Raw genomic sequence first — 16,756 nt, forward strand, 5'->3', positions numbered from 1 at the left:
GCTTCAAATCCGGGCAGCGTTGCACAACTGGGGAGTGTTTGGAGGGTTTACATGCACGTGTTGGTATTGGCATATGAGTTTGCTGGGAGGATACAGGATGAGTCAGAGGAAATGTGTTTGTGCTAGTGTGTGTGTATATGCTTGTTCATCCTGTTTATTCCTATCAAAAGGGAAAACCTCACATAAAATCTGTGAAATACGTTTTGCCAACACCATTCTTCTTTCTCTTTCCTCTACTCTTTGTTTCTTTCTCTTTTCATCGTCATCTCTTTGTTCTCTCTCTAGCTCATTGCTTAGACGAATGATTAACAGTCAGAGGAGTTACCTCCCATGTTTTAATCTTTCTTTCTCTTTTCCTTCTCTCAACAGGAGCGGCAACAGTTCTATCTTTCTGAAGACATTTGTGGCATGAAACCAGATCGCGTAGATCTTTCATTCATAACCTCCTCCTCCTTCATCTCCCTCCACCACTCTTCAGATAGAAACTCTCAATTCAGCTCCGCCTTGATGAGGTAACGTTGAGCTCCACGCAGCGCAGCACCCACCTGCAAAGACACCATCCTTCCTTCCCTCCTTCTGTCAACCCTTCCACCGCAGCAATGGGCCAAAAGATCTCTAGCAGCATTAAATCGGTAGATGTACGCGGGGAAAGCGGTGGCTCCCCATCCTACCGGCCCTCGGCTCACAGACGGCAGCACCCGGAGTTGAGGGGACCAGATTTCTCCAAGCCTCCCAGGCTGGATCTCCTCCTGGACATGCCATGTGCTGGAATGGAAACCCAGCACCGCCATGCGTGGAACCCTGACGACCGCTCCCTTAACATTTTCATCAAAGATGAGGATAAGCTGACGTTCCACCGCCACCCGGTCGCTCAGAGCACGGACTGCATCCGGGGGCGGGTGGGATACACAAGGGGTCTCCACGTCTGGAAGATTCACTGGCCCTCCCGGCAGCGCGGCACCCACGCCGTGGTCGGGGTGGCAACTTCTGAAGCTCCTTTACATTCTGTAGGGTACACGGCGTTGGTGGGGTCAGACTGTGAGTCCTGGGGCTGGGATCTGGGACGCAACCGGCTCTACCATGACAGTAAGAACCGGGCCCAGAGCTCACTGCCCTCATACCCTTGTTTCCTAGAGCCGGAGGAGTCATTCACCCTGCCGGACTCTCTGCTAGTGATTCTAGACATGGACGAAGGCACGCTGAGCTTCATGGTAGACGGACAGTATCTAGGTGTGGCGTTCAGAGGGCTGAAGGGCAAGAAGCTATATCCCATCGTCAGTGCTGTATGGGGACATTGTGAGATATCCATGAAGTACATCAACGGCCTGGATCGTAAGTACCACATACATTTTGTTAACTACCAACACATGAGAGCATACTTGAGTGCTGAAGGTTAAGCTAAATGTGGATGTTTCATGGTATTTGTGTACACATGAAATTCATGATGAGGAAAAGCCAACGTTTTCTACTTTCAACAAAAATATTAAGAGCTAGGTAGCTGTTACCACCAGAATAGGAAACCAATTGTGTTAGCCAAATCTGATTCTGTCTCCACATGTCCGAGGCTGTGGTAAGACTGAAAATATATTATGTAACTCTGTGAACTCAAAGATTGTGCATATGACACACGTATTGGCAGCAAACTGGTTGAAAGTTTGTTTGAGTTCAGTGATAAAGCAGAAAATCCAGGTGTGACACTGGGATGGGCAGCACCAGTCTCTACAGGATAACAGTTTAACTGCTCATCATGTTTCATAATTCTTTGGTTTCGCCCAGTTTGCTGCAGAAATCTTTTCTATTCTTCCACTTTGAAGTTAAACAGCAGATGATTTGCCTTTGCAGACAGGATGTTGACTGCTGGGAAAGACGAAGACATCTTCCTGATAGTTAATTCAAAACAGAGTTTAGTTATTAGATGAGTGTAAAACCCTCTTTTTTGGTACATGATTGACATAAGTGAAGTTTCTGTTCTTTCTGTTGCATCTTCGACTCATTTATCATGGTATTACTGTGACTCATTAAATGAGAAAGCACTGAAAGATAATTTTTCCATATGTAGTCTTACAAATGGTGCCTGCAGGTGTCAACTGCATGTTATTTTGGCTGTTTCAGTGATTGTTTTCTGCTGTCTTGAACAGTCTGTTCTGCATTAAACAGTCCCTGACTGTAGCAACACTACATTTTTCTGTACAACTGTATCAGAGTACAATGTGTCTGTGTAAAATGAAAAAGCATAAAGCAGGAGACAAGTTAATATTAGGTTGCTTGCTTTAGTTTAGTAGGTGAATAAGGTATGCTGTGTTCTCAGGCAACTCTGCATCACTGTCTGTTGAGAGAAGAGTCAGGATTTCCTCCCATTGCAGTCTAAACAGTGACTCTTTGAACAGCTTGTTAGAAGAGCTCTTACACACATGGACACACACCTGCCAGGAAGGGAAAGTGTGTGTGTTATGAAAACATGCTTATGATCTGACTCTGGCCATCTCTCCCTCCCCCTCTGTTTGCAGAACCCCATGGGGCTTATTTGATATCCCAACAGGGTGTGTTTTTTTCTGTTACTCGGCAGAAAGCTGAAAGGAAACACATCTTTCTCTGTAGATTGTTACGTCTGATCACCTCAAATTTCTCTTCAAACTTTTACTTAGAAGTCCTCCGTTCTCATGGGTCACCATGGGATTTACCACAACATCAAGAGCCTGTTTTCTACCCTTTTAAAACAGGTCACAAGCTTAAATTGGATGTTTTGGTGAAAGACTTCAAACTGCAGCTGGCCAACCAAAATATGAATCAGAATGAAAAGACAAAACACATCGCTGCATTTTAAGACTTGCATTTCTTAACCTGCGGTTTAAGTCCCGTCTGACTGTATGTGTGATGTCTGGTAATCTCATACACTCAGGCTTAGTTCAAAGTTCATACATTAGCTGTTGAAAGCATCTCACCTCAGCCATTTTCCATTTATGGAACCATCTGCTAGATTTCACGGCGAGTCAGTGTGATGGGCCACCTCGGAGAATATGGAGAATATAGACTCTGCTCAAAGCCCTCAGTTGTACAAGCATATAGATAGACTTCATGCTGTAAAATGAGGTTTGACTGTTGAAAATGTGCAAAGCTTAACGCAGGCAGGAGACTGAAGGTTGAAAGGCTCATCCTGAGGGGAGTTTCTATAAGAGGAGGCAAGAAGGATTGTGTGTGTGTGTGTGTGTATGTGTGTGTGTGTGTGTGAGTGTGTGTGTGTGTGCTTGTATGTGTGTGACAGAGGAAAAATACACAAAGACAATTTAAAAATACACATTTGTAATCACAATGCAAACGAGATGAGATAAACTTGCGCAGGATTACATGCTGTATTGTGTCCTGTGAAGCTTTCGTATTTAGGAAGGCGATGTGAATGTACTGTATGAATGGTGGACTCCACCACCACCATTTAAAAACTGCTATACAGTGAAGTACTGAATGTAAATAGATTGAATGGCTATTGCAGAAAAAATGTTGACCATAATTAGCATCAACAATGGGTTTTAATTTCATGAAAATCTTAAAGGGAAACTGGTATTTTTTCAACCTGGACCCTATTTTCTCATCATTTTGGGTCTAAGTGATTAATGGGGACAAACATTTTTGGAATGAATGTGGTTATATGTGAAAGGAACGAGAAACCAAAAGTATTGTTTTAGATTTGGTGGTCCAATTGGATTTCCCCTACCTGCGGCCCGTCTCTCAATAAAGCCTTTGTCTCATCTGTCAGCACACAAACACATATGATTTTACTTATTTTGCTTATGAGTTTTGGTTTTCAAAGTTGCATAATAATGTCAAATTTTAGAAAGATTTCTAAAAGGAGACCATTTTTAGGTTATAATCCTTAAAGGGAAACTCTGGTATTTTTCAACCTGGACTCTATTTTCCCATCATTTTGTGTCTAAGTGATTAATGGGGACAAACATTTTTGAAATTGGTCCAGTATTGAGCGAGATCGCTTCTGCCGGCAGCCGCAAAAAGGGCTGCCATGTAATCCTTGGGGGCAACTGCGCTCGTCAAAGTATGTCCACTAAAAGTGCTTGTGAGTCATTTCACTTTGGCTGGTCAACCGTATTTATTTGAGCCGGAGGATACAAAGAGGAGCTAAAACAAACAAAAGAGGAAAAATAAAGAATGGAGGAAGAAAGGCAACAGGACAGTCAGAAAACACAACGTACAGGAACATTTACCTCAGAGAAACTGGGGGTTTGCCTGCGGTCACTGCTCTCCTGATGAGTGAAGAGGAAAACTCTTTTGGGACCTGTTAATGCCAGACTCAGAAAATCTAGAAGTGTTAACGGATGAGTAATCACTGCTGTGTAAATACTACAAATGGATTTACAACATTTATAAACACTGTCGTCCTGGAGACTGTTTCACCTCCACAAATCAACCGGCTGAAAAGAGCGAGGCCAGCTAGACCAAAAGTACAACTCAACCACGGTAAGAAAAATGTGATTTCAACATGTAACTGTGTGAGGAACTACAGTATGTAAGTCACTCACGTATTCATCCGCACATGCCTGTTTGTTCACATGTGCGAGGCTGATTTTCAATGTGGTTGGACTGTAAGGAAACCAAAAAGTTAGTCATAATGCTGCTACATGTGGCTAGTTCCTGTGTTTACTTTCGTTGTTAGACACTTACAATAACAACCTGAGCCTGTCAGTGGCAAAAAAAGCACTTTTAGTGGACGTACATTGACGGGCACAATTGCCCCCAAGAATACATTAGAGCCCGTTTTGCGGCTGCCAGCTGAAGTGATCTCACTCAATACTGGATCAATTTCAAAAAAGTTTGCCCCCATTAGTCACTTAGACACAAAATGATGGGTAAATAGGATCCAAGTTGAGTTTCCCTTTAAGGATTATAAACTGAAAACAGTCTCCTTTCTTGAAATCTGTTTCTAAAATTTGACATTATTATGCAACTTTGAATTCCAAAACTCATAAACAAAATAAGTAAAATCATATGTGTTTGTGTGCTGACAGATGAGACAAAGGCTTTATTGAGAGACGGGCCGCAGGTAGGGGAAATCCATTTTGACCACCAAATCTAAAACAATACTTTTGGTTTCTCGTTCCTTTAACACATAACCACATTCATAGCTGAGAGGTCTTTTTAGGATATTAGTGCTCCAGCAGGAGCTCTGAATCTGAAACAAAGACGTCTGGTGAGAGTAATATTTCAATATTTCACTCAGAGGTGAAGTAAATAGCTTGGAGGTTCTCTCTTTGTTGGAGAGTGGGCAAACAGAGTATGATAACAGGCTGTATAGCAGCTTCATTCAATTCCAGTTTCGACTTGAATCAGCTTGCCTGCCCTACAGATGACTCTTATAGTGAGAATGAGGTCATAATTACTGTCTGCCTGTGTGTGTATGAGTGTGTGAATAGCAAACCAGCAGTATGTGGTCAGCTCGACAACAGACATTGTATCATACCGCTGTCTTTTTCCACATTACTGGCTTAGTCCTTTTTGAAATGTGTGTGTGAGAGTTTAGGCCTCATTAAGTGTACCATATAAATCTGTTCTGTGTGTGTGTGTTTGAGTGTGTGTGTCTGGTCATGAAAAATCCTCTGGGTTGTTCGGTAATGACTTTGTCTAACAGGCCTTCCTATGAACTGCGACTATTGGATTGTTTGTGAATTATTGTTGTGAAGGGAAACAGCATGACTGCGGGGTATTAAAAAAAGAAATTTATAGAAGCAGCTTCTTCTCGCCACAAGCTGCTTGTTTTTCTCATCACTCCGGTCGGGGCCTGCCTCGCCACGAGCAGTTGATCATCCACCTCAGATCATTGCTCCCATTCCTGTGGTAACACAACACACACATGTGAGACATAAAAAACCAACAACACTCCAGGGTCAACATAGATTTGGGAAGATCAGAAAAAGCAATCAGGGTCAGATAAGTCGCTGTGATAAGCACTAATGCAAATAAATACTGAGCGAGATTCAAACTGCATTATCCTGTAAATGTGATGTAAATTATTCATCCATCCAGCCTTCTGACTTCAAAGAATTTCTTTCTTCCGTCTAGAGGTGAACTAATCCCTCTTTGCCAGATAGTGTGTATTTCACTTAATTGTTGCGGCATTACATAAACAGCATGTGTAACTAATTTATCTTGCTACCTTGAAGCACACTCTCATCTGCTTCTGTCTAACGTGTGTGCACGTCTCCCTCACTCACACACACACGCAGCTCTTTATTCTCTCTCATCTTGTCTCTATAATTGTACCAATTAGCGGTACTTTGATTCTCTACAATGGAAGCTGTCTTAGCTTCAGCCCTGATATGTGCCACTTCCTCTCTTTTTCCGTTTCCTCCTCTCTTTTCTCTTTGTACTCAAGCTCACACCCCAAACTCCATTGCCAAATCTGACAGTTTAATGTTGCCTTCCTTATCAGCTAATATACAAACCACCCAAAATATAATTTCAGACCTTTTCTGAATCATTAGAGTCCACTGTTTGGCTCACATAACTGTTATCAGGGGAAAACTTTGTAAATCCAATTCAGGGTATTGGTTTTAACTTCAGTTGAAGGATTACAAAGTCTGTTTCTTTCCTGATGTTGAAGCTAATGTCAGTGCAGTTTTTTTATAAGCCGCTGAGAAGTTGACATTAAAGGTTCTTCATCCAACAGCTGTGATATGATTCACCAGCGCAAGCCATTTTTCAGCCTCAGACAGTTTAGCTGACCAGAATACAGGACCAATCATTACCGTCTCAAAGTCTGTGAGGTAGGCAAAGCAAAGCGAAAACAGTGTGCAGCAGGGAAGTTAGGTTTAAAAGAGGAAAGATAAATAAGAAAGATGAGGTGGGGAGTGACAGAATGAAAGGGAAAGAAAAGGCAGGGAGAGTTACAGCAATGACAACAAGTAAAAGTAGAATGAGATGTAGGAAGAAACGGTGAAGTTTTATTAGGGGAACGGTGAAAGCAGGATACAAAGGCAGTGAGAAGGAGGATGTGAACAATAAGGACAGAAACTAGAGAAGGAGAAGACTTGTGCGGTTGTGTGGGATGATGTGAACGAGGCAGTGTGACACCGACACTCAGCTGATCAGCTGACTAAGAAAAGGTTACCAATCATCATATTTCCAAACGAGTTTTCTAAAGCTGCGACACACCCACATCTTTGCATTATCACTTTTCGTCTATTTTCACTGTACTATGTGAAAAATGACAAACACACATCAAGATCTCTGGACTTTCAAATGTACTGAAAGAAACGTGGCACTCGCAGCACTCAGACACTTAATACCGGGTTTTCTTTGGCAGTGATGAATTCATACTTTGTAGTTAAAATCACAACTACAGGCTTATTTAGGCGTCACATTCCAGCAGATCTGTCAACGAGAAGTGACCCACTTTTTTTTCCCCTTCTGTAAGCCAGCCTGACATTCTGACCTCCCTCCTTCTTCCCTACTGTTTAGTCTGCATCACATGAGCTCAAACACTCCAGGTCAGACCTAAACCAGATGCTGCTGCCACCACCGCTGCTGCTGCCGCATGCAGACACCCATTCACCAAAACTACAGAACACTGAGATCCATTCATGCCTGGTGGGTTTACATGAAGGCTATAGCATCCTGCGGTCCCATGTTTTTGTTCTATTCAGTATGGGTTGTCAGCTTCTATGGTTATGGTCGTTTTTTCTTTCATTTGTGGAACTCATGAATTACCTCAGCATCATTTACTTCTGGTAACTTGCAGTCAGATGTCATACTCTCCTCAAATTCTGCTCACTATAGGTGTAAAGAAGGTATGCTTGAAAAGGTCATGTGTGTGCGACGTGTTGTCCAGCCACATTGGAAGGCAGAAGTGAAGACTGTGTTCTTCCAAGTGGAGTGAAAAACCATCAATTATAGAGAGGGGGAAGATGCGATAATGGTTTACAAATGGGGATAACAGGGCCAAATTTTGGACAATCCTTCCTGGAAGGTATCATACAGTAATGTTGCACTCTATTCAACACATGAAAAGTGCCTGAAACAGTGGTGTAAAGTATGAAAAATAAGCATGAGAGAGTAGTTTGAAGCCTGCTCACTCTCTCTCTCCTCCATTGCAACCTGACACAGAGTTTCTGCTTACCTGCATGTTAGTTGTTGTTCTACCCAGAAATTAGTTGAGTCATGCAGATTTCCATTCGGTTTTATCTGCTGATGTTTTGGAGATATCCATCACTGAGACTTCTGCAACCACCTCAATACAAAGGAGGTGAATAAAATTGTGTTTTTGCTGCTCAAAGCACTCCTTATATTTGGAAAATTACATTTGGGAAAACCCAACAGCAACATCTCCTTCCAGAAAATACTTCTGTACGTTATGCTGTGTGGACTGTGAGGAGACTGTTGAATTTTTTCAAATGTAATTTTTCAGTCACCTCCGCTATATTCACATGGCAGCACAAGTTTCAGCACACAACCGAAACTATCTGACTAGACGCCGTCAGTGAGAAAATGTTTTGATTTGGGTGAACTGATCCTTTAATACCGGAAGCGTTTAGAAATATTTCTGTAAAACCAGGTTTCGCTCTGCTTAGTTTGGTTTGATGCTTTGAAGTTTCGCTCAGGTGTGTTCATCAGGGTTTGAATCATGACTTGACTTTCTAGTGGCAGCCTGGCAGTTAACAATCTCGGGCCGAGAGCTTCACACTAAACTGCTGGCTGTGTGATATGTGGGTCAGTGGGTTAGTGCTTCAGCTTAACTTAGCTGCTAGCTGCAGGCATAAATGGCTCTGCTTTTTATGCTTCCCTGATTTGTCTCCCTCTGCTTTTTACTGTCACATGTACGTGTCCGTATCTCTTCGGCTGCTCGTTTTTTTTCTCTTTCTCTGAAGTGTTGCCTTTCTGTGCATTTAGACAAGCTATCAGCAACTCCTCTGTAGAGCCCATGCTTTATGACGACACACAGAGAAAGGTATATGCTATGTGTTTATCTTATATTACCCAGCCTGGACTTTTAGTGACTTTAATGCACATTTTTAATGCATTTTACTTCAGGTTGGATTGATAATTTAAAATGCAAACTCTAGTTAATGTTCCCCCAAATTCGATGGAGCAGTTTGTGTTTGCACCTGAACTCTAAACCACAAAGCACATTACAGAAGTTATTTGTGCTCATTTGAATAACGGCTGATTCACTACCCAGTTACGTAGTAGCTTCTGCAAAATGTAAAAGTGAAGCTATGACTTCAACCAATATTCTCCCCGAACTTAACGTCTTTGTTGGAATGATACCTCCGCCTTTGCAACTATTCTCTGTGTCCTTGCTCTTCTTGACATAACAGAACATCATAAAATGTCAGCGATTGGTTGTTCTGAAACTGCACCACATATTAAATGACACAGAAAAGGCTCAGATGTATGTGCATGTTCATTCTTTATCCTCTGCTTTGAGATCTAAACACCCTCGGCTCCAGTGGGGAACAGTGGTGTCATGTCAGTGCAGCTCGTAATCAAATATTTAACAGCAGAGATGAATAGAGAAGAGAGGAGAAGGAAAAAAAAGAGGCAAAGAAAGATATGAAAAAATAAAATAAGACAGAAGACGAAAAGAATAGCAGAAGAGAGGGGAAACTGTGTGACATGCTAGAGAAGAAAGACAAACAGGGAAACATGTATAAAACAGAAAGCCTGAAAAGTGAAGATGGTGATTTTTTGCTTGCTATCTAGTGTCAACGCTTTCAGGAAAGAAGCCTACTGACAAAAAGGAGGGTATGAATAAAGGAGCAAGAGTGAGAAAAGAGAAAAAAGACAAACCGAAAATATACGGACAATGAGACAGGGGTAGCAGTGAGAATGATCAGGGATCAAAGCGTGGCAGCTGGAATGAAGAATGACGGAAACAGGATGATAAAAGACAAAGGCAGAAAGGAGAGACATTAGAGATGAAGAAGATGTGTAAGGAGTGAGTGAGGGGCAAATTGAAAGTCATGTCAAGCGACTGGTGTCAGTTCTGTGGAGATCACATGAACTGATAAGTGAAAGAAGAATCAAGGGGGAAGGCTGCTCAGAAAGGAGGGAGGCAGCAGAGAAACTGGGTGCTAATGAAGGGCTGCAAAACTTCGCCTGATTAGTGAAGCTAAAAACAATCGAAGTGTGAATTTAACACACACAGGCACACAGATTGTAATGACTCCGAACTCATATTAAACATTTGATTCAAGTAAAGAAGCATCATTCTCAGATTTTTTACTCAAAAAATCCAAATCATCACAATCACATTTAGTATATTATAGCTTATAAAATCCAACCTCTCCAGCAGACACACAGTAAGTATTTTGATTGTGCTATTTCATTTAAAAGCTACAGAGAAAAATTGGAGTAATCGTTTTCAAGCATTTCTCTGTGTGAGCAATTCTGCTCAGAAGAGTGAGTAACCTTGACAAGGTAACCTGTACTTATTCTTTCAGACCTGCAGTTAAGTGGTGCTTTTGCTACAGTTGTGCTACCTTTAATTGACTGTCTGAGGCTCTGGGTCGGCATTACAGACGGAGCACTGATCTGGTTCAGCTCCTGAACTTTAGGCCTGATTCCCAGAAAGAAATTAAGCCTACAGTAGTTCTGGACTGAAGAGGATTTATAAGCCAGATCAACTGCAGTGCTACTTGCGAAACCAGCTTAACTCCAACTGGTTTTCTCAGAAATCATTTAGGATTGATTTAGCCTCATCTTGAATTAATTTTAGAAATGTTCAGAAGTCAGATCAGAGTTATGTCAAGACTCCAGAAATCTGCTGTTTATGTTCAGTGATTAAGCAACCCACAGACACTATTGGCTTTTTATTGATCCAATACAGCTTTTATGAGAAGCATCTGCTCCTACTAATGAGGACTAACACAGGTGCTTGACATTAATCTAGTTCAAATCAGTCCAGGACATATTTGTTATAACTAAATAAATCAAAATAGTTTTCTTTCCCCTTTCAGAGAGTCACTTTGTGAACTAGCGAGAACTGGTCTAGATTAATTCCTCTTTACATTTACATCTTATCCAGGAAACCAGAGGCATTGCTATGATGGTGATTCACAGATATAACTGTCTCTATAGCAACCTGACTGCCAACACCTTCACCTGGGCGCCTTGCAGATATTAAAAGCTGGAAGCTTTTGTACAGCGTGGAGACAATAAATCAGAAATAATATGTGTTCCTTAAAATGAACCAGGAAACCTCTTTTTCACTATATTATCAGTGGATAGAAGTCAACTATGGTATAACATAGGAGAGTATATAAAAAAGATAAAGGATGTCCAGTCAGTTATCAAAGTGGTGTGTTTTGGTTTTGCCTGCAGGAAGGTTTGTGTGTCCTGTCTCTGACACACAATATGTGAGCTATGGTGTATTAAACGTTTTGACATCAGACAATATTAATATGTTCCTTACATGGACTTTGTGGATGTGTTTGTATGTGGCATGAGTAAAGAGTCCATGTGCAACACCATATATTCAGTTTGCTCTCTGGCAATCTGCTGCCAGCTAACAACCAGATCATGCCAGACGTGCTAGCTTAGTTACCAACTGTCAAGTGAATATTTTTTCCCCCTAAATATTGGACTGTTGAATAAAAACTGAAACCCTCACCGGAAAAAAGTTGGAAGTGTTTCAGCATTGCATCATTTTTAGTTTAGATTACCATTTATTGCATAATTTTCCATTAAAACCTTTTATTCTGCAAAATTATAAATCACATTAACATATTTGCATAAAACCTGAGCTACAGAGAGACAGAAAAGAAAGGGATGAGTGGAGATGGAGGATAAAAAGAGGTAAATTGACAGAAGGATGGAAAGGAAATGTCAGATCAGATGGAGAATAATATGTAGCTCAGGGAAAAGAGATGGCGGGATAAAGACGGACTAAAAAACAACTGTGAGAGAAGGAGGACAGAGAAGAAGTATGAAATTCTGTACACAGATGCATCCAGGGGAGTAGTCACGTCCTGAGGGAGCTAACAGGTTTACATTTCCCTACTGTACCACCTGTGTGTGTGTGTGTGTGTGTGTGTGTGTGTGTTAAAAGTCCCACTATTAGTTCTATTAGTTTCATGTAGGACAGAAGTGGCCCTGTGCCTTGAGAGACACTGAGAGAAGATGAGAGACAGACTGAATTACTGCAGAAAGAAAACCAGAGTGATTTCACACCTGATTATCTCTCCATTTATCCCGCTCTCTGTCAGGACCGATCCATTTCTCCTCATCTGTTCCACCCAGAGTCTGAGTGTGTGTATGTGTGTCATGCATAGAGAGAGAGAGAGTGAATCAAGACAAAGGTATTGCTATTGAATTTACTGTATTACAACATTACCACTCTGTCTTTTATAGTATTAGTCATTCTACGAGACACTCATTTAAATGCAATTAACTTCCAGAAATACACTCTAAACAGCAGTAAAAACCTTTTTGATGGATCTGTTTTGCTTAGCAGTCAGTTATGCACCACAAAACACCCGCCACCAGAGATTCAAGGAAATGTATGCAAGCAAGGAAAGCTGAGGGGCTGAAATCGGTTTTGAAAGCTCAGCAGTTGCTTTTTACAAACCCATAAATCCCACGTTTAACGCTGCCTCAGACTAGAATATGATTGTGAGCCACGCTTTTCCCAGACACAAATGCCCTCTTTAGATGAGTTTTTTTTTTTTTTTTTATAGAGTGAAAAGACTATTTCCTATACCTGTTTGATATTCATTGAAAAAAACAAAACAAAACAAGGCATTTTAATACAAGCCTAACTTGATTCTGAAGCTTTTGGTGACCACTGATTCAGAACGTCATTGTTTTCATTTATTAAATCCACCGCACACACACACACACACACACAGCCACATACAGGTCCAGTGTTATTAACGGGGCGATCCAATCACTCTCCATCCCCGTAATGAATGAGAGCAAGATTATCCTCCCCAATCTTCGTCTCCCTCCCTCTTTGTCCAGGAAGCTGTAGGATTGGCCTCTAATCAACACTTCAATTTGGCCTCCTGACATTGCCAATTTACCGACAGACCAGATTCCTTTGTGTCCTCTCATGGATTCAGTTCTATTTAAAGGTCTCTCGGCCCCTCTTTCCTCTCTTTGGCATTCATCTCTACCGTGAATGAAAAACTCACCCAATTTATTCAGCTGTTTCTTCATTCACTCCACTTCTTTTTGTGCTTCCACTGAATTAGATGTGTGACATGAGCTTTTATCAAAGCCCACTCTGTGTTGTTACACTACAAGAAAGAAGGAATTCAGGTAAAGCGACCTGTCGGCACTGAAAGCTTGTAGGCCATCAATGACATCATCTACTGTTTTATTCTTCATGGTGTTTCTGTAGTTCTGTTTTTCCCTCTTGCGACACATAAAGAGGAACTAAAGTCTGTCTATGAAGCGACTCGGAATTGCATCCATCTGTTGCTGTTGAAGACGAGTTGCACCATTTCCATGACAACGCTTCTTTAACGTTTCCTGTTTGCGCATTGAGTGAGAATGATGTCATGATTTCAGGCAGGTGAACGGGTTTGCCTTGGTGCTCAGGAATCCTGTCCTTTGTAGCAGAGAGCAGAGACATGATGTAATGGAGTTTATGTCCTTGAAAAACCTTTCTTTAACATTTTTTTTTTTTTTTTTTTGTCACGGAAAGTTGACAGAGTACAGTCACTCTTTTCCAGCAACTCCCTGTGTCACGGTCGTACGGTGTGACACATCACACCTCTGAACCGCTTTAAGTCTTCTGTTTGCCTTTTTTTAAAAGTCTCTCAGTGTTAATCAGACATTGGAGTAATCTTAGCCAGGTCAATATTGTAAACCTAAGGACTTGCCTTGTTCACTTCAATATTTTGCTTGTAATATTAAAAGTAAAGAAAGAAATTAAAACCATCTGTGGCTCAGTATGCAACTGGCCCGCACTCCCAATTGTTTTTTTTTCTGTTTGAAAGCTCAATAAACACACATTGGGCGCACAAGAAAACTCTTTCTGATGTCTACAATTAGTGTCGCTATTGCCTTGCAATACTCCAACAACTGTTTTGCAGGGCCGTAACCTTGGAGACCAGCTGCCCATAGTTGGGGCGCAGAGTCAAGTCTGGCCTCGGTCACAGTTCTCTCTAAGATCACCAACTTGCTCTGGCCTTTTACTCTCTTTCAAAACAGAAAATGAGTCAAGAAAAAAGCAAATGAGGACTTTCTTCTCACACAAAGAGATGACTCATAGCTTCTGTCACGTCTTTCACAAAATGTGGAATATTGAGGAATCATACTTTTAGGTTAGAACTTTCTAACATTGTGACATACTTTCCCCTCAACCCACATACTGTATATTATGAAGTCAGATATGGCGTAAAGGTCATGGCCTAAATCCTCTCTGGTATGCTCGTTCTAACCCAGTTCACCCTTTTTAATCTTAAATTTAAATATACATTAAACGAAAAATCCGTCTTACTCTTAACTGAAGAGTTAGTTAACTTCTTAAATACTTGAATGAAACTTTATTAATGGCACGGGAAAAGTAGATCAGAGTAGATCAAAGTGAGGTTTCTATGCAAAATAATAAAACTTATTCCTATTCAGCTGATTCCTCTTCAGCAGTGTGAAATTAAATCTGTCATAAGAGATTCTGAGGATGTTAAAGTTGTTGTTGTTCAGGAGAGCGCATATTTTTTTTCACCTTGACTCAAACTGCTCACTATTTGCCCTTCTCACACATGGAACGTGCAACACGGCTGGATTCAATTATCCTAGTAAGTTTGTGGTTTACACAAGCTATGTTGTGCCGGCTTCCACATGACGTGACCGTTCTGGATAGATTTAGCCTTTTTTTCTACACTCTAGGGGCCGCATCATTGCAGGGTGATTTCCTCCACACACACGTGTTACATCTGCTAACTAGAGATGATCAGCATTTCAATCTGGATCCCCTCAGTGTTGATGTCCTGTCAGCCGTGCAGCTGAGCAGCAGAGGACACATGTGATGCTTCTACATGTGGAAGGATCACAGAAATACAGTGAAAGGGGGGAAGGATACACCTTTTATTTGCTGGTTGACTTTTTGTTTCTGTATCTCTAGTGTAACACCAGAGAGACGATCGCCTTAATGGCTGTGAAGTTGTCATATCTTATAAGTTTTTGCGTGCTTTGCCTGGGAATGTTGCAGAAATCCTACCGGGTCCTGAGCAGATAAATCTGTGGAGCGTCAGAAAAACCAATTCTGATTTCTGTTCCCACATGACTGAGTTGACAGCTGGGCACCTTTGGAGCAAACACACACATTGTCATTCCAAATGTGATTAGAGCCTTATACCAGAAATAAATGAAAGTAAGTGCATCACAGATACTTTTGTCTAGTTTTCATCACATATGTTTTCTTTATATTTTTACTTATTTCTGCTTCAAAACTTAATATTGGCACAAGGTTCATATTTGAAATAGGAGGCTCTCATGCCCCACACAGTAATGTGTGCAGGGCTGAAGGTAATATAAGTATTATGAATCATTTCTTTGAGGATATTGTTTTACTAACTGGCGCCAATGCCTTTAGTGGTCTGTGATCTCCTGTAGAATCCATCTCTGCCTGTGTTTCCAATTATGTTTCCCTTCTCGCACATTTTTCACACATCTAAACACACTTTTCCTTTTATTATCTGTGAAGTTGCAGTCACGGATTTCGCTCTCTGTTGTCCACTTTGTCCCCTCACTCCCTCTGCTGCCCTCAGTGTCCCCTCTCTCCTACTGTGTGTCCTCTGTTTTATCTGTCAATCCGCCTCTAGTTATCCATCACGTTATCTCCGTCTCTCTATCTAATTCACATTGCCCCTTCGTTCCCCTCGCCCTCTGCTGGGCTCTGTGCCCAGGCAGCTACAGTAGCTCGCTCCATTGGCCAGCACTGCAGCAGACTGGTCCAACCCCACACTGCTGCCCTGTCCTCTCACAGCTGAAGTTACTCAGTGCTGCTGTCAGAGACTTGTAATTCTGGTTCAGTACTTATTATAGTGTAGCTCATACAGGTTTGTGATTTTTTTTTTTTTAGATGTTAAGGTTATGCTAGAGTACACTTTTGTAGGAAGAACTTAGATCGGCTGCTGCTCAGTCTGATCTCATTCTCTTCTCTGTGCACATGGATTTTATGTTCACTTTTCATGGCGCCTCTCCTCTCAAGAAGAATTGACTGTGACAAAATGGTGTCAGTGCTTTAATTGTGTGTGTTTCTGTGTGTATGTGATGGATTACTGTTATGCAGTACGGACATCCATTGCGGAGTGCGCCAGCGTGAAAAGAGTAAAGGAAGTCACCTTGCAGTGAATCATTATAGACCGAGAATGTACTGTAGCTGCATTGCAGCTCGTTTCACCTCAACGATCTCAAGTTGAACAGTGTTTGACTTGTTTAAGTAACTAAAAGTGGTGCCAGGTAATAAATAAATGGAGGCATGTCACAGCAAAAGTGAAAGTCTTTTTAGCCTTACAGTACATAAAGAAGCTACAACAATATCTGAAATGAAATTACACACCCAAGCAACAGCAAATTAACAAGTTAAAGAACTAAGATAAAGTGCAGCTCTAATTAAGACAGATTTAGAGTTAAAGTTGTATTTATTTTCAATTTCGATGAAACTAGGCTCATAGTTTAATAGTTACTGCCAGACTTTGCATGAAGTTAATCATCTTCTATTCTGCACACACAGTAAAGAAACTGAAATCGATCACATAAACAATTTTCTCCCTTTTCCCCTGCTGATGCCGCATGATCAATG

General features: G+C 41.3%; 1 protein-coding gene across 3 annotated transcripts in view; it reads left to right on the forward strand.

The window, feature by feature from the left end:
* LOC137194013 (SPRY domain-containing SOCS box protein 4-like) overlaps window positions 1–16,756 on the forward strand; it is an 83,184-nt gene that overhangs the window by 44,634 nt on the left and 21,794 nt on the right. For all 3 annotated transcript variants that reach the window (XM_067605520.1, XM_067605521.1, XM_067605522.1), the window contains exon 2: window positions 370–1,332. In XM_067605520.1, the coding sequence (XP_067461621.1) occupies window positions 600–1,332 (733 nt within the window). In that variant the 5' untranslated portion in view covers window positions 370–599. The remainder of the gene's footprint in view (window positions 1–369; window positions 1,333–16,756) is intronic.

This window comes from Thunnus thynnus, chromosome 12 (assembly GCF_963924715.1).
Source record: "Thunnus thynnus chromosome 12, fThuThy2.1, whole genome shotgun sequence".
Classification (NCBI taxonomy): Eukaryota; Metazoa; Chordata; class Actinopteri; order Scombriformes; family Scombridae; genus Thunnus; species Thunnus thynnus.